Source organism: Tachyglossus aculeatus, chromosome X4, assembly GCF_015852505.1.
Source record: "Tachyglossus aculeatus isolate mTacAcu1 chromosome X4, mTacAcu1.pri, whole genome shotgun sequence".
In the NCBI taxonomy this organism is placed as follows: domain Eukaryota; kingdom Metazoa; phylum Chordata; class Mammalia; order Monotremata; family Tachyglossidae; genus Tachyglossus; species Tachyglossus aculeatus.
Window position 1 is genome coordinate 14687166 of NC_052098.1, and position 18014 is coordinate 14705179.

An 18014-nucleotide genomic window follows, 5' to 3' on the forward strand; every position below is an offset into this window, starting at 1 on the left:
CAAAGTAGCAAAATACATTAACCCCATATTAAGATCAGCACCAGTGGCAGATACTGACATAGCAGTTTTACACATTTTTGGAGTGTAGGATTGATACACCAAAGATTGATATGGAAATTTAGAAATAATCCTTAACAGCGGCATCCAGGTTTAGCCCATAATTCCAGAGTTTAAGCATGGGTGCTTCATTTAAAACATAGGTGCTTACTCCATGGAGGTGATGGCGGCAATGGCCCCCACAGCTGTTTGAGGTGGACTAAAGATTGGCTCACCCCAGGAATCTGACAGGACCCAAGACTGTCCAGTCAAGGCTGAAAAGACCCAAAATGATGGCTTTCTGGCCTGTCCTTTCCCAAAAGTCATCCCCCCCAACACACACACAAAGTAAAAAATGCCCACCCCTTCTTGCCCCTACACTCTGATAAAAAATGAACACCTATGATGTAAAGAATCTCTTTCTCCAAGAATAAAATGGGATTTTAACAGAAGGTGATTTAAAAAGAAACATCATGAATAATCTGGTTAAATAATTGCCAATAATGAAAACCTCTGTAGCTTGGGTTCTGCAGACAGAGTGACTTGCCAGTGAGCAGTCGCCGTTCCAGGACCATTGGCAGTATCATTACTAAAGCAATCAGAAAATTTAAAATGCAGAGGGGCTTGGCAGAAATTACTGTACAAAAGGGCTATGGTCAATATCCAATCATTGTTCAGTTGCATTTGATTACTGTGAGTTAGACAAATAGCCAGAATAATATGCCGTAATAAATATCACTTTATTCTTTTCCTTGTCTGTTTCAGTGGCTGCCAATTCTCTTAAATGAGCGTCTCCAAATTGGACCTTTCTGTCTTCCTGTGGCCTTAGATAAACTGCCACCCAACTACTCGATGCATTCTCCAGAGGTAATAGGCAAATGTGTCCTGCAGGAGAAGCTATTTCTCCTCACAATGAGCAAGTCATTGATCATCTCTGTAGGACCTTGATTTTGTCTCCTTTCATAGTGAAGAAATATACCTCTACTTGCCTTCACAGGGTCCCACTCAACAGTGATCTTCACTAGGATTCCCACAATGGGTTGCACCCATGGGTCATGTGTTTTTGCATAAAATTTGCCTATAATCAGCCATCATCACTTTCATAGGTTGTGCATACTGTTCATGGACAACTTTTCTGTTTAATATTTATCATTTCTGCCCTTTTGTTTATCCCATATTGACTTTATTATCTGTCTACGATCAACGAATCCAGGTATCTTTCACCAGAAGTGTGTGGCAAAGAGGAGAGACACAGAGTCAGAGAAAGAATGAGAGGGAATAGGAGAGGGCAATAAGGATATTGAAAACCCTTGCCTGCCTGAGCACTAACAACTTGCAAGCCACACTTTAGAGAAAATTACCATCTGTGTGTTTGTGCATGTGTGTGAGAGACAGAATGTATGTTTAAAACTTCTCTCACATTTGATAAATGGGAACAAAAAAGCCTGAGTAGTTTCTAAGCTCCTGTGGGCAGGGAACTATACCTACTCTTTTGTTTTGTACTCTCCCAAGCGCTTAGTACAGTGCTCTGCACACTGTAACATGGTCAGATCCTGTGATCAGATGGATGAGAATGCTGGAGGATCACACTATTTAAATCTAGAATTCTCTGCAAAAGCCAATGTCTGGGATGGAGCAGGGCTATTGCTAGGTAATATTCTAACTTCTGGAAAACTGTTTGCAAGCTGGGTGGGATGGGAAGGGAGCAAGGTTAAGTGTACATAGCACGTGGTTAAAAATCAGGAGATCTGGGTCCCATGCCTGATTCTGCCACTGACTTGTTTGAGCAAATCGTTTAACCTTGCTGAGCCAGAATTTTTTCCACTGCAAAATAGAGGTAATAATACAGGCTCTTAACCAGACCCACTTAGTAGAAGTGAGTCTGCAATTTATTCAAATAAAAGTCTGAATGCACATTTTGTTGGAAAAATCATGAAAGCTTTGTGGAAATTAACATTCTGCTAGTGAATGGTGAACACTGATTCCGTTGGAGTTCCTAAAATGATGGTGATCGATAAACCCAGGGAAAGTGGATTTGGCTGTACTGTGTGTGCCGGAATCAGTCAACTGTATTTATTGAACACTTACTGTGTGCAGAGCACCATACTCAGTGCTTAGGATAGGCCTGCCCCATTCAGGATAAGGTGTAAAAAGAAATTCCCAACTGTAATAAGAGTGATGGTATTTGTTAAGCACCTACTATGTGCCAAGCACTGTTCTAAGCACTGGGGAAGATACAAGGTAAGCAGGTTGTCCCATGTAGGGTTTAATCCCCAGTCTTAATCCCCATTTTACAGATGAGGTAACTGAGGCCCAGAGAAGTTAAGTGGTTTGCCCAAGGTCACACAGCAGACAAGTGGCAGAGCTGGATTAGAACCCACAACCTCTGACTCCCAAGCCTGGGCTCTTTCCACTAAGCCACGCTGCTTCTGTATGGTCCCTGTGTGGCCCCAAACAGGATAATAATAATAATAATGATGGCATTTGTTAAGCACTTACTATGTGCAAAGCACTGTTCTAAGCACTGGGGAGGATACAAGGTGATCAGGTTGTCCCACATGGGGCTCACAGTCTTAATCCCCATTTTCCAGATGAGGTAACTGAGGCACAGAGAAGTTAAGTGACTTGCCCAAAGTCACACAGCTGACAAGTGGTGAAGCCGGGATTTGAACCCCTGACCTCTGACTCCCAAGCCCGGGCTTTTTCCACGGAGCCACGCTGCTTCTGAATTCAGGGGGCCAAAGCTCCAGCCCTGGCAAGATGAGTCCAGCCCAGGTAGATCCAGGGGGGTCGCGCCCATCCGGAATCCCAAAAGGCGCAGCAGTAGATCATCACCGTTCAGATCTCCTAGGATACTCGGACAAGGAGTGGTCCAGAACTGGCCATGACCTCCATAGGCCTCTTTCTCTAAATAATAATAATAATGATAGTATTTTTTAAGCGCTCACTATGTGCCAAGCACTGTTCTAAGAGCTGGGGTAAATAGAAGGTAATTAGGTTGTCCCACATGGGGCTCACAGTCTTAATCCTCATTTTGCAGATGAGGCAACTGAGACACAGAGAAGTTAAGTGGCTTGCCCAAGGTCACACAGCAGACAAATGGCAGAGCTGGGATTAGAACCCACGTCCTCTGACTCCCAAGGCCGTGCTCTTTCCACTAAACCACGTTGAGCTCCTTATGGGTGGGGAACACGTCTGCTAATTCTGTTGTACTCTCCCGAGTGCTTAATACAGTGCTCTGCACATAGTAAGTGCTCAAGAAATACCATTGATTGATTGATTGATTCAGTCTGGACTGACCTTTCCACCATGGGCTGCCCCCTCCAACCCTTTCTGGTTGGAACCTATGCCCCCCTCACACACACCTTCTGGGACCAAAATCCAGCTAGCCTTTGGGACTAGGAAGGCAGGGTACAATTCACCTGGCCCTTTGCCTTTCCATTCTCATGTCATCTCACTAACTGGTTAGTGTGTAAGCTCCATGTGGGCACAAATGTGTCATTTCTTTGTTTCATACTTCCCAAACACTACTAGTACTACTACTACTACCAGGACTACTAATCCTATGAGGTACTGAAAGACATGCCTTTGCTAATCGTAATAGAGTGCTCTGCACACATTAAGTGCTCAATAAACATCATTGTTTGATTGATGGATTTATGACCCTGAGGTAGAGTTTTATAGTTTTTTATTTGTATTGATATCTGTCTCCCCCGCTCTAGACTGTGAGCTTGTTTTGGGCACGGAATGTCACTGTTTATTGTTGTATTGTACTTTCTCAAGTGCTTAGTACAGTGCTGTGCAAACAGTAAGAGCTTAATAAATGCGATTGAATGAATGAATGAATGAAAAGGGCTTTCCCAGACATGCACCCTGTTTTAATTTCTGGTTTTTTTCTTTGTTGAAAACTTTTTGTGTGTTTTATTCAGTCATGTGTGGTTTTTGTATAAATATGATATTGAAATTCAGACTTTTTAATGTTGATTTTAAAAGATCTTTACATTTACATATAAGTTATTTCAATTTTCTTGTTATTTAAGAGATGTAGGAACTGGATTGCTGATCACTGTTTTTTTTACCTTTAACACAGAAAATCCCTTCCCAGAATCCCCCCATTAAATGGGCTGATGGACACAAGGGGGTATTTAACATTGAACTGCAGGCTGTATCATCTGTTCACACCCAGGTAAGGGGCATAAAGAAAATCCTTTGTTTGAGAGCAAGGACACAATGAAGCTAATACAAATTTTTAAAGTAACTGTAATTGTAATAAAGGAGAAGCAGCATAGCTTAGTGGCAAGAAGTTGAGCTTGGGAGTCAGAGGACATGGATTCTAATTCCGCTCAGTCATTTGTCTACTGTGGGACCTTGGGCAAGTCACTTAAATCCTCTGTGCCTCAGTTACCTCATCTGTAAAATGGGGATTAAGACTATGAGCCCCATATGGGACAGGCACTGTGTCCAACCTGATCACCTTGTATCTACCCCAGTGCTTAGAAACAGCGATTGACTCATAGTAAGCACTTAACAAATACCATAATTATTATTATGACTGGAAATTCTGCTTGCTGGAAACTTCGTATAAGTTAGGAAATAAATTGAATCAATCATATTTATTGAGAACTCACTGTGTGCAAAGCACTGTACTAAGCACTTGGGAGAGTACAGCACAACGGAGTTGGTAGACATGTTCCTGCCCACAAGGAACTTAGAGTCTAGACTGGGAGACAGACAATAAAATAAATTATGCATATGTATATAAGTGCTGTGGGACTGAGGGTGGAGTGAATATCAAGTGCATAAAGGGTACAAATCCGAGTGGATGGGCATCACAGAAGGGAGATGGAGTAGGGGAAATGAGGACTTAGGGAAGGCCTCTTGAAGGAAATATGATTTTAGTAAGGCTATAAAGGGCAGAAGAGTGGTGGGCTGTTGGATATGAAGAGGGAGGGAGTTCCAGGCCAGAGGGAGGATGTGGGCAAGGGGTTGATGGTGAGATAGACAATCGAGGTACAATAAATAGTTTGGTTTCTAAGACTCTCCACCAACTTACCCCATCCTACGTATCAGCTCTCTTCTCCCACTATTTCCCATATAACTCTCTTAGATCCTTCCAAGGCTCATCTTCTGACTGTACTTCACTCTTGAGACTCCTGCCTCCATCTTCTTACCTATGTCATTCCCCCAGATTGGAACTACATCCTCCACCAGATCTGACCAATTACAGCTCACCCCATGTTCAAAGCCTTCCTAAAATCTCACCCCCTCCAATGTGCCTTTTCCCAATTAATTTCCATCTTCCAAATCATATCAACCCAGTAGCCACTGCTAGCACTTATGTATTTATTTTTTTACCTTCCTCTCAGTGCATAAATGTCTAATCAATTGTACTGTCAATAATTTATTCTTGTTCCCATATCTGTAAATACTCCTGTGTTTGTCTCCCCTGTGAGAGTGTACGATCCTTTTGGGCAAGGAGTGTGACTCAGGCTTCTGTTGAACTTTTCCAAGTTGCTTAGTTTAATGCATGGTACCCAGTGGGTACTCAGTAAATATCATTACTACTACTAAGCTCTCTACCTTTTTTTATAATGTAAAGTCCTTGAAAATCTGAAAATGCTGATGGAAGCAACACAACATCTTTCATTCAGTTGTATTTATTGAGCGCTTACTGTGTGCAGAGCACTGTACTAAGCACTTGGAAAGTACAAATCGGCAACATACAGAGATGGTACCTCCCTAACAACGGGCTCACAATCTAGAAGGGGGAGACAGACAACAAAACGAAACAAGTAGACAGGTGTCAATGCCATCAGAATATATAAATAGAATTATAGCTATATGCACATCATTAATAAAATAGAATAATAAATATGTACAAATATACACCAGTGCTGTGGGGAGGAGAAGGGGGTAGGGCAGAGGGAGGGAGTGGCGGCATTGGGGAGGGGAGGAGGAGCAGAGGAAAAGTAGGGGTTCAGTCTGTGAAGGCTTCCTGGAGGAGGTGACCTCTCAGAAGGGCTTTGAAGGGAGGAAGAGAGCTAGTTTGGCAGATGTGTGGAGGGAGAGCATTCCAGGCCGGGGGTAGGATGTGGGCCAGGGGTCGACAGCGGGACAGGCAACAACGAGGCCCAGTGAGGAACTTAGTGGCAGAGGAGCGGAATGTGCGGGCTGGGCTGTAGAAGGAGAGAAGGGAGGTGAGGTAGGAGGGAGTGAAGTGATGGAGAGCTTTGAAGTCGAAATGACATCTGCCATTTCTCGTAAAAAAAACTTTGCAAGTAGAAGTCATTATACTTCTTTCAGGTATAGGGAATCAAATTGTGCTCCCGCAGATGCAGATTTTGGGGTGTGTGGTCCTATTTTCCACCATCAGAGTACACTGCAATAATGTTTTATTAGCATCCGGTCACTTGTCTCCCTAGGAAGGGCAGGTGCAATATGTAGAATAACTTTCCAATGTCATAAGAGTGACCCTTTTCATCTTCTCAGGAAAATCACCTAGAAAAGTTCTTCACTCTGTGCCACTCTCTGGAAAACCAAGTCACATTTCCCATCCGAGTGCTGGATCATAAGATCACAGAAGCTACCCTGGAGCATGAGTTGAAGCTCAGCATAATCTGCCTGAACTCCTCCTGCCTTGAACCCCTGGTACTCTTTCTGCATCTGGTGCTGGACAAGCTATTTCAGCTCTCAGTGCAGCCCATGATCATTGCAGGGCAAACAGGTATTCAGTGTTCTTAATCTGTCTTGCAATTTGTGGGGGCCCGGAATCAGAGGAAAGGCCAAAGCTAAAGTTAGAACCCATTTCTATCAGATCTCAGGTGACAGTTAAGGGAGCACCTCTCCCTAACATGGTCCTGGGTGTTTGGTGTTCATGTTAGAGAATAGATATGGTCCCTGCCCTCGAGGATCTTACAACCTGTAATAATAACAATAATAACTGTGGTATTTGGTAAGCGCTTACTATGTGCCAGATGCTGTAATAAGCGCTGGGGTGGATACAGGCAAATCAGGTTGGACAGACGCCCTGTCCCATGTGGGGCTCACAGTCTCAATCCCCATATACAGATGAGGTAACTGAGGCCCAGAGAAGTGAGGCGACTTGCCCAAGGTCACAAAGCAGACAAGTGGCAGAGCTGGGATTAGAACCCATGACCTTTTGACTCCCAGGCCCGTGCTCTATCCACTACGTCGTGCTGTAGGGGAGACGAGTGCTTCGTACAGTGCTCTGCATACAGGAAGTGGTTATTAAATACATATACATAGCAGCGTGGCTCAGTGCAAAGAGCCCAGGCTTGGGAATCAGAGGTCGTGGGTTCTAATTCTGGCTCCACCACATGTCTGCTGTGTGACCTTGGACAAGTCACTTAACTTCTCTGAGCCTCAGTTCCCTCATCTGTAAAATGGGGATTAAGACTGTGAGCCCCACGTGGGACAACCTGATCACCTTGTATCCCCTCAGTGCTTAGAACAGTGCTTTGCAAATAGTAAGCACTTAACAAATGCCATCATTATTATTAAATGCTATTACTACAAGGCAAACATGCACATAGTTAACACATGCATTCATGCACTTCTTTCGCTCACACTACTATGTCTTTAGAGGATCGGACAGGTCCTGTCTCCTCCCTGTGTCTAGCACTGCTTCAGCTTATGTGATCAGCTGAATGCTGGCTGGCCCTAAGGACTTGAGATAGGTACACGACCTGGGTGTGAACTGCCTAAAGTATGCCAGGTTGGATTATGGCCATCCCTGGGTGCCCTGTCTGATCTTTCTTCACTCAGTTTGAAGGGGCTAATTTACAACACCGTTATGATAGGTTCCTGCCCACAGGATCTGATACTGTATTAAGACTACCCCGAAGAGCCAGCTATAAGGTTTCTGAAAAATCAAAATCAGTATCCTTCCCTGGCCCCATTGCCGATAGTGTGGGAGGGGTTTGGAGCCAGGGCCGTTAGTGATGGGGAGATAGGGGCGATCAAGCTTTATGAGAAGCAGCATGGCTCAGTGGAAAGAGCATGGGCTTTGGAGTCAGAGGTCATGTGTTCAAATCCTGGCTCCGCCAACTGTCAGCTGTGTGACTTTGGGCAAGTCACTTAACTTCTCTGTGCCTCAGTTACCTCATCTGTAAAATGGAGATTAAAATTGTGAGCCCCCCGTGGGACAACCTGTTCACCTTGTAACCTCCCCAGCGCTTAGAACAGTGCTTTGCACATAGTAAGCACTTAACAACTACCATCATTACTATCATTATTATTAAAATCCCCCCATTCCCATATAATAGTGAGATCACAGTGGACCACAGAGACCGAGAGATGGAGAGAATGTTTCTGAAAATTCAAAATCAGTATCCTTCCCTGTCTCCAGTGCCACTGCCCCTGCTAGCAGGAGGGGATTGGAGCTGGGGCTAACACTTCTCTGCCCCCATAGTCACTCTGGCCCCTTGGCCCACAGAACTGAGGAGGGGGTCAGGGAGGAGGGGGTGGGGGCTGGGAGGGGTAGAAGCCAGTCTCACCAAATGTCCCACCTCCCTCTTCCCTGCCTTTGCCCCCTTGCCGCTAGAAACTGGATGAAGCAGTGAGAAACCGTAAAGTTTAAATGATCATCTTGGAGGACTTGGCCAGGTCAACTGGTTGTAGTTCAAAATCACATCACTCCTTCAGTTGGATCCATTTGGTTCCCCTGTGGTTTTTGTAGCCAGGCTGTGACCTTGTTCTCTAATGCATTCCTCCCCACCCCCCATGATCACGCTGTTGCTCAGTACAACCTCATCCCAGTATCTTTAGTCTCACAGACTTTGTGTGGTGGAACAATCTCTGTCTAGAGCTTTCTTCAGCTAGGTTGTGATGGAAGTTGGTGCCGGTGTTAGCGGGCCGGTGAAGAAGTTTAACTCTGTCAGGGTTAGAGAGAGTTACCCCAACCTTCAGCTGAGGAATTGGTTGAATTGGTGGAGGGAGGGGATTGAACTGGTTGCCATCCATCCAGAGAATGTTTTCATTACTTCAAGTACTTGGCAGCTGAGACTTTTGTCTTTCTCTTTGTTTGGCAGCTAACCTCTCCCAGTTTGCCTTTGAATCCGTGGTTGCAATAGCAAACAGCCTTCACAACAGCAAAGACTTGAGCAAGGACCAGCATGGGAGGAACTGTCTCCTGGCTTCCTACGTGTACTATGTTTTCCGCCTTCCCGAAGTCCAAAGAGAGATAGCAAAGCCAGGTAGTATCTTAGGGATTCTACAGCTAAGATCTCCTGCTGCTCCTTTTCCCTTTTGAAATGTTCATGGCTCAGGACCTTTGATGCCACCATATTGATTCACCAGAGGAAAGCCTCTTGCAAATGTGTGTCAACACTTGCATGTAATACCGAAAACCCCTCTGTTAGTAATACCTATACTGTAGAGTTACAGCACTTTATGTGCATCATCTTGTTAAATGGCATGCAATCGTGTGAGGAGGGAGGGAAAGGGCCAGTATCCTGACCTTCCAGTCTAAGTCTAATAAGCAGTTTTGTGTCTGGTCTCTGTGTTGCAACATCGACTCCTCTCACTGGCCTGGTACAGCCGGGAATACCCCTCATCCAGATTCTCGCTATAACACTTTCGGACGCACCTCTGCTGCCACCGTGGGCTCCAAACTTCTGCAGACACGCGTGATGAGCTGCAGCAATCCGGATATCGCTGCCGGATACACCTCTGCTGATGAGGAAGTCAAAACTATCATGTCTTCCAAGGTATGGGCGAAAGAAAAGTACACTACCTCAAACTGACCACCCATTCCAGAAACTCAGCACACTACAGTCAGTTAAGAAACAAAACACTACTCTCTACCAAAAGGAAGTTCCCCTGGAAGATTTTTCTCCACCCCCTCCCTCCCCTGCCCCACACCAGGCTTCTTCTGTGCTGTTTCCAGGGCTTCCCGTTGAGTTAATCAAATGTCTATTGGTTGGCCTACCCGACAATGTAAGCCTCTGTTTAGTGGAAAGGGCTGGAGTGTGGGCAGGAATTGCCAGTGTGACTCCAGGAGTCAAATCTGACATTAAATCATGGCCTCTGAGAAAAATGCTCTATGAGATAGAGGCTGTTGTCTTTTGAATATTTAATCCTGGTAGAATTTTCAGGGGAGATAACACATTTACTTAGAGATAGTTTGGAAATAAATAGGCAAAATTGGCATTTGAGGATGGGCCTAGAAAAGCCAAATTTCCATGTTGAGTATTAGCCTTAGTATGGCTGACTCAACCACATTGAAACTTAGACATCTTGAATTTTATTTTCATTGAAAATCATTTCACTTGATAAAATAATACTGACATTGAAAACTTTCTTTGTATTATACTACACCGTTCTAGGCTGTAAGATTGTGAGCCCACTGTTGGGTAGGGACTGTCTCTATATGTTGCCAACTTGTACTTCCCAAGCGCTTAGTACAGTGCTCTGCACACAGTAAGCGCTCAATAAATACGATCAAATGAATGAATGAATGTAAGCTCATTGTGGGCAGGAAACATGTCTACCAACTCTGCTGTACCGTACTCTCCCAAGCACTTAGTTCAGAGCTCTGCACGCAGTAAGCACTTAGTAAATACCTTTGATTGATTGATGACAGACATTTTTTAGAGCTGAAATGTTTAGCCCATCCTTTGTAGTGAGTCTTGTGTTCTAAATGACCCAGGTTTCACATGAATGAGCTGGACAGTGAGATACAGTCATACACCCAAAGAGAGTGACATGGAGGGTGAGAAGAGAAAGAGACTTACTACTGCTGCTCAGCTCAGTTCCCTGGGGTCGCCACCATCTCGATCATGGCCTCGCTAGCTGAAGACAGAGCATCTGTAGCTCTGTAGATGTGAGTGTAGATTCTCTATCTACACTCACTCCCTTGGTGAACTCATTCACTCCCACGGCTTCAACTATCATCTCTAAGTTGATGACACCCAAATCTACCTCTCTGCCCCTGCTCTCTCTCCCTCCCTTCAGGCTCGTGTCTCCTCCTGCCTTCAAGACATCTCCATCTGGATGTCTGCCCACCATCTAAAACTCAATATGTCCAAGACTGAACTCCTTATCTTCCCTCCCAAACCCTGCCCTCTCCCTGACTTTCCCATCACTGTTGACGGCACTACCATCCTTCCCATCTCACAAGCCCGCAACCTTGGTGTCATCCTCGACTCTGCTCTCTCGTTCACCCCTCACATCCAGTCTGTCACCAAAACCTGCCCGTCTCACCTCCGCAACATCGCCAAGATCCGCCCTTTCCTCTCCATCCAAACTGCTACCCTGCTGGTTCAATCTCTCATCCTATCCTGACTGGATTACTGCATCAGCCTCCTCTCTGATCTCCCATCCTCCTGTCTCTCCCCACTTCAATCTATACTTCACACTGCTGCCCAGATCATCTTTGTGCAGAAACGCTCTGGGCATGTTACTTCCCTCCTCAAAAATCTCCAGTGGCTACCAGTCAACCTACGCATCAGGCAAAAACTCCTCACTCTTGGCTTCAAAGCTCTCCATCACCTCGCCCCCTCCTACCTCACCTCCCTTCTTTCCTTCTACAGCCCAGCCCACACCCTCCACTCCTCTGCCACTAACTTCCTCACTGTGCCTCGTTCTCGCCTGTCCCACCGTCGACCCCTGGCCCACGTCCTCCCCCTGGCCTGGAATGCCCTCCCTCCACACATCCACCAAGCTAGCTCTCTTTCACCCTTCAAAGCCCTACTGAGAGCTCACCTCCTCCAGGAGGCCTTCCCAGACTGAGCCCTCTCCTTCCTCTTCCCCTCCTCCCCCTCCCCATCCCCCCCCGCCTTACCTCCTTCCCCTCCCCACAGCACCTGTATATATGTTTGTACATATTTATTACTCTATTTTACTTGTACATATTTACTATTCTATTTATTTTGTTAATATGTTTTGTTTTATTGTCTGTCTCCCCCTTCTAGACTGTGAGCCCACTGTTGGGTAGGGACCGTCTCTATATGTTGCCAACTTGTACTTCCCAAGTGCTTAGTACAGTGCTCTGCACACGGTAAGCGCTCAATAAATACGATTGAATGAATGAATCTTTCCAACTTTGGTCACTACCCCATTTTTTGCTCCCTCAGGAAGTGAAGCCGAGGCAATCGATGGTGGCAGATTGGTAGTTGGCTAGGGCCAGTTTTTCTACCTGCTTCTACAGGAGACAGTGCAATAGCAGGTATAGTGGGGGCATGCTGAGACACTAGGAGTGCACAGTAACAATAATAATAATAGTGGACTTTGTTAAGAGCTTACTGTGTGCCAAGCCCTGTGCTAAACGCCAGGGTATATTCAAGATAATCAGGTTCTGAGCTGTCCCACGAGAGGGCTCCCAGTCTAAAGGGGAGGGAGATGAGCTATTTCATCCCCATTTTACAAAAGCGGAAACTGAGGCACAGAGAAGTTAAGTGACTTGTCCAAGGTCACACAGAAGCCAAATGGCAGAGCCATGATTAGAGCTGAGGTCTTCTGACCATGAGGCCCGTGGTCTTTCCACTTGGCCACGCTACTTCTCTGTCCCCTCCTTCTCAGCCAAGTGCTGCCCTGGCAACCAGTTCCGAGCCAGTCAAAATGTCTGCAAGATGATAGACGTCAGACACTAATGGGTTCACTGACTTGTCGAGGCTTCTCTTGAAGACCATACATTGCTTTTTCCAAATTTTCACTTTGGATTTTGTTCCAGTGAACTAGAGTTTCAGTAACAGCTCTGAGAGCAGTCCATCTCCTGCCAGATTAATATTAATAGTCTAGAAACTGTAACCCTTTAGAAAACACACCTAAGTCTGACTAAAATCTTCTGAGAGCTATCGGATGACAGTTTCCCCCAAAACAACTTCTGCACCTGTGTAGGTTATAGTCATTTTTTTTCTACCTTCTTTCATTTCTTCAGGGAAGACTAGTTTATGACAGAATAATAGAGAGAGCTGTCTTTGTTTCGGAAGATGATACTATTGGTGGTAAGAGTCTATCCGTGGGTGTGAGCTAATGCTCTCAGAAATAAACAAGAGCAAAGCACACATCTTTTCAGAAAACATCTTGGAAAAATGAATGGGAAAATGAGAAACTGCATACAATACCTGAATAGGCCACAGGAGGGCAGCATTGCAACATGTTTCCCTTGCAGTTTCTATCACCTAAATTCAGAACCAATCTTTTAACTTTCTTCAAAGGTTTTGTCTTTCAGGCTTGTAGCGCCCTCTCCGATTCCGATCGTGTTTCTAACCATTTGCTTTTTTTCTTATTTGTTCCAGGTTGCTGACCGCAGCTGCAATCGCATGTCTTACTATTGCCAAGGCAACTCTGATACCCCAAGTTCCACTGCAGTTCCCAGACCAGCCAGCAAAAAGGTATGCTGTCACGTAGTATGAGGGGAGCCAAGCTCGTTATCTCACTTTCCGGCCCCAACTCTGGCAAACACCACCAAATCCCTTCCCCCAACTTAAACCCTTTGCAGTTTACAAGAACCTTTACCAATTTCTCCCAAATTGACCAGAGTCCTAGTAATGATGCATAATAATGATGACGTTTATGAAGCACTTACTTTGTGCCAGGTACTGTCCTAAATGCTAAGATAGTAGATAGAAAATCATCCATCAGTGGATGATATTCTCTGTGTCCCTGTCTCACACAGTCTAAAGGGGGGGCAGAACGGGTATTCCATCCCCATTTTGCAGATGAGGAAACTGAGGCCCAGCGAAGTTAGGTGACTTGTCCAAAGTCACATAGCAGGCAAAAGGTGGAGCCATAATTAGAACCCAGACAGCCTGACTCCCCGTCACCTCAGAGTATTAGTCCTGTAGTTCATTCTTCAGTTCCCAATAAAAGGATTGTTTACCCACCATCTGACTTTTCATTTTTAAGCTTGGCCAAATCTCTTACAGGCTCAGATCCATTCTCATTTGCTGGGCTGCTACGTCTCATCACCTCTCCAAGGTGTAATATATTTGGCTGGTTTCCATTTTTAAGCAAAGAAAAATTTTTCTGCTTTGATGGTAAATGACCATAATGGAATCATAACGGGAGGAAGGAGACAGTATTAGATTCTAAATTCACTAAATTGTTGCCATGTTGGAAATCTCTTCTTTAAGTCCTCCCCTTTCCGTTTGCTCACTTTTTACTAATAGAGTAACAGGTATTGGCTCCTCTGCTGTATTCATGCCCTCCTCCCTTTAAATGCCACTGTAAATAATACAAATGACTTTGAGTAACTTCTTATCCTTTCTATAATCTCTTTTTTCCCATAACCATCTGGCTGTCTATTTGGCCCATGCTTGTTCTGGGATAGATTGTTATTCAGGCCCTTTTTACTCTCTTTTCAGCAAAACAGAGCAAAAAGAGATTAAAAACAATTTTGTTTTAAGTAGACAACTCTTTAATTATATTGTTTATCTTCATGGAGGAGGTGGTAAATGGTGTTCACAGAAAAGGTTGCATTTTAGCCATTAGTCTTAAACTCTACCCACACCAAACCAGAGCTGCTAATGAGGAGCAGAATGGACTGATGCCCTGCCTTGCCCTGCCCACAGTCTATTCAACGTGCTAATGAGCAGCAAATGGCCCAAGTGGCAGTCTGCCTGAAAGAGAAGTAAAGAAAGGAAGGATCTGGGTCACCCCTGGACCAGGGGAATCCTTTAGCCACACAAAGAAGAAGAGTGGTGGGGGGGGGGGGGGGTGGGCGGGGGGGAGAGTGAGCCCCTTGGGGAGGAGAGGAATTAAGAAGGAGGGGAATTCCATTCCTCCTTCTCCCTACCCCACCTCCATCCACATTCCTGCTTATGGTAGATCCCAGCTCCCAGCTCCTTCCCTAAATGACTGAATGCAAGACATTTTTAGAAAGAGGCCAGCCCCAAACCAATTCTAAAAATGGTGCCAGAAACATTGTGGAGAACATGGGACTTGGTCGGGAGCTGGAACTTGGGTTTAGGGGAGCGGGAGATCTTCTTCCCCAACAGTTGGCCCCATCCTGCAAATGCATGTATCCCTTGCCCTTCCCAGCACCAAGTCGGATTCCCGGGACATGGGCTCCCCTGTATCTGGTAGTCCAATCACACCAAGCGAAATAGAGACTGGATAATTAAGAGATGAGATATTTAGCTACACCCTTCTCTAGGAGTCATTCTTACTTCCAGAATCCCCCAAGCCCTGGATTGCAGAACCTTAGGAGACAAGTGCCAAGAGTGCCTGGAACTCTTTGTCCTATGGCTAGCCCCTCAAGAAGCATCTTCTTCTAGACTGCAAGCTTCTTGTGGAGAGGGATCTTATCTACCAACTCTTTTGCACTCTAGCAATCAATAGTATTTATTGGCTGCTTACTGTGTGCAGAGCACTGTACTACACACTTGGGAGAGTAGTCTACAATAGAGTTAGTAAACTAGAGGGGGAGACAAACGTTGAAATAAATGACAGGGGAAATGGTGGAGTATGAGGATATGTACATAAATGATGTGAGACTGAGGGTGGGGTGAATATCAAGTGGTTAATGGTTACAGATTTGAATGGGCAAGTGAGTAGGGGAAATGATGAGGGCTTAGTTGGGGAAGGCCTCATGGAGGAGATGTGATTTTGCTCTCCCAAGCACTTAGTACAGTACTCTGCATCCAATAAGTGCTCAACAAATACCATTAATTGATTGGTTAATTCATCCACTTGAGAATCAGCATGGCTCAGTGGAAAAAGCACAGGCTTTGGAGTCAGAGGTCATGGGTTCAAATCCCTGCTCTGCCAATTGTCAGCTGTGTGACTTTGGGCAAGTCACTTAACTTCTCTGTGCCTCAGTTACCACATCTGTAAAATGGGGATTAAAACTGTGAGCCCCCCATGGGACAACTCGATCACCTTGTAACCTCCCCAGCACTTAGAACAGTGCTTTGCATATAGGAAGCGCTTAATAAATGCCGTCATTATTATTATTATTATCCACTCATCCTCTACCTATTCAGGAGGTTACAAAAGAAACTGAAGAGAGATTGGTGATACAGGATGGAGTGGTGAAGAAAGGGAGTACAAGTCCTTCTTTAGCTGATCTGGTTCCCTAATTATTCTTCTCCTCCATTCCCGCACTCTTATTATGGTATTTGTTAAGCACTTACTATGTGCCAAACACCATTCTAAGCACTGGGGTAGATACAAAGTAATCAGGTTGACCCCATGTGGGGCTCACAGTCTTAATCCTCATTTTACAGATGAGGTAACTGAGGCACAGAGAAGTGAAGTGAATTCCCCAAGGTCACACAGCAGACAAGTGGCAGAGCCGGGATTAGAACCCATGTCCTCTGACTCCCAAGCCTGTGCTGTTTCCACTAGGCCATGCTGCTTCTCTAGCCAAGTGGAAGATAAAGAGAAGCAGCGTGGCTGAGTGGAAAGAGCCTGGGTTTGGGAGTCAGAGGTCATGGGTTCTAATCCTGGCTCCGCCACTTGTCAGCTGTGTGACTTTGGGCAAGTCATTGAACTTCTCTGTGCCTCAGTTACCTCATCTGTAAAATGGAGATTAAAACTGTGAGCCTCATGTGGGACATCTGATAACCTTGTATCTATCCCAGCGCTTTGAACAGTGCTTGGCACATAGTAAGTGCTTAACAAATACCATCATTATTATTATTATTATAAAGAAGATTAGGGATAGTGGACCACTTTAAGGGGAAATCAATTTGCTGCTGCACCTCAGTGCTCTGCACACAGTAGGTGCTCAGTAAATGACACTGATTGGCTGATTGATTAATCCTTCCATTTTATCACCTGCTTCCCAGACAGTGGCAGATACTAATCAAAGGTTCAGGCCCTGGGACCCTATCACTCTTCACTAGGTGTTCCTCAGGATTTTCTCTGCTCAGGCAATGAACCACAGTGAGGCAGGGCAATGAGGATGCTCCAGGCATCTACCCTGGGAGCCCAGGGACTAAATTGGTCAGGAGGTATTTCATTCAGTTCATTCATTCATTCATTCAATTGTATTTATTGAGCGCTTACTGTGTGCAGAGCATTGGGAGATTACAACACAGAGCATTGGGAGATTACAATACAACAACGGATGCATTCCCTGACCCCAGGCTACACAGCCTTGTATTCCTGGGGTGTAGATTAGTGGTCCATTAGCATTGGTTGGAGAGGCAGTGTGGCCTAATGCCAAGAGCATGGATTTAGGAGTCAGAGGTCGTGGGTTCTAATCCTGGCTCTGCCATTTGTCTGCTGTGTGACTTTGGGCAAGTCACTTAACTTCTCTGTGCCTCAGTTACCTCATCTGTAAAATGGGGATTAAGACTATGAGCCCCATGTGGGACAACCTGATTACCTTGTATCTACGCCTGCGCTTAGATCAGTTCTTGGCACACAGTAAGTGCTTAACAAATACCATTATTATTATTATTATTGTTAGTGAAGGTAGACTGAATCATGCAAACTCCAGGCTGCATTAATTCTACAGTACCCATCTAGTCTGTCCCGCTCTAGACTGTAAGCTTCTTGTGGCTAGAAAATATGTCTATCAACTCTGTGGTAGTGTACCCTCTCAAGTGCTTAGTTCAGTGTTCTGCACACGGTAAGTGCTCAAAATCTACCATTGATTGATTGATAGTCCCTAAGTTTCATCAGAGGGCTGTGAGAGAAAGAGACTTTTCTCAGCAAGTACTACCTTTCTGTTTCAGCACTTCCATGAGGAACTTGCACTGCAGATGGTGGTCAGCACTGGCATGGTGAGAGAAAACGTCTTCAAGTATGCCTGGTTCTTCTTTGAGCTTTTGGTAAGTTATATACAGTTCAGTAACCTCCTCGGGTTATTGGGATATTAAATACATTCGAAAAAGGTCTCGACACATTTGTGACCTTCTAGCTACTAAAGAAACCTATAATAAATCAACAGGTCACCCCCAAATGTTACTCTGCTTTTGTGACCTGGGTACGGAGAAATGTTCTGAGGGGATGTTATTTGTGGCAGTAAACTTACAAGTGCCGAAATGGCTGGTTGGAGCCCTCTG

General features: G+C 45.0%; 1 protein-coding gene across 1 annotated transcript in view; it reads left to right on the forward strand.

The window, feature by feature from the left end:
• The window catches only part of DOCK8 (dedicator of cytokinesis 8), a 205733-nt gene that overhangs the window by 128765 nt on the left and 58954 nt on the right, over positions 1–18014 (forward strand). The window contains exons 18-24 of the mRNA XM_038769505.1: positions 802–903; positions 4127–4222; positions 6526–6760; positions 9087–9251; positions 9595–9764; positions 13296–13391; positions 17685–17780. Coding sequence (XP_038625433.1) covers positions 802–903; positions 4127–4222; positions 6526–6760; positions 9087–9251; positions 9595–9764; positions 13296–13391; positions 17685–17780 — 960 coding nt within the window. The remainder of the gene's footprint in view (positions 1–801; positions 904–4126; positions 4223–6525; positions 6761–9086; positions 9252–9594; positions 9765–13295; positions 13392–17684; positions 17781–18014) is intronic.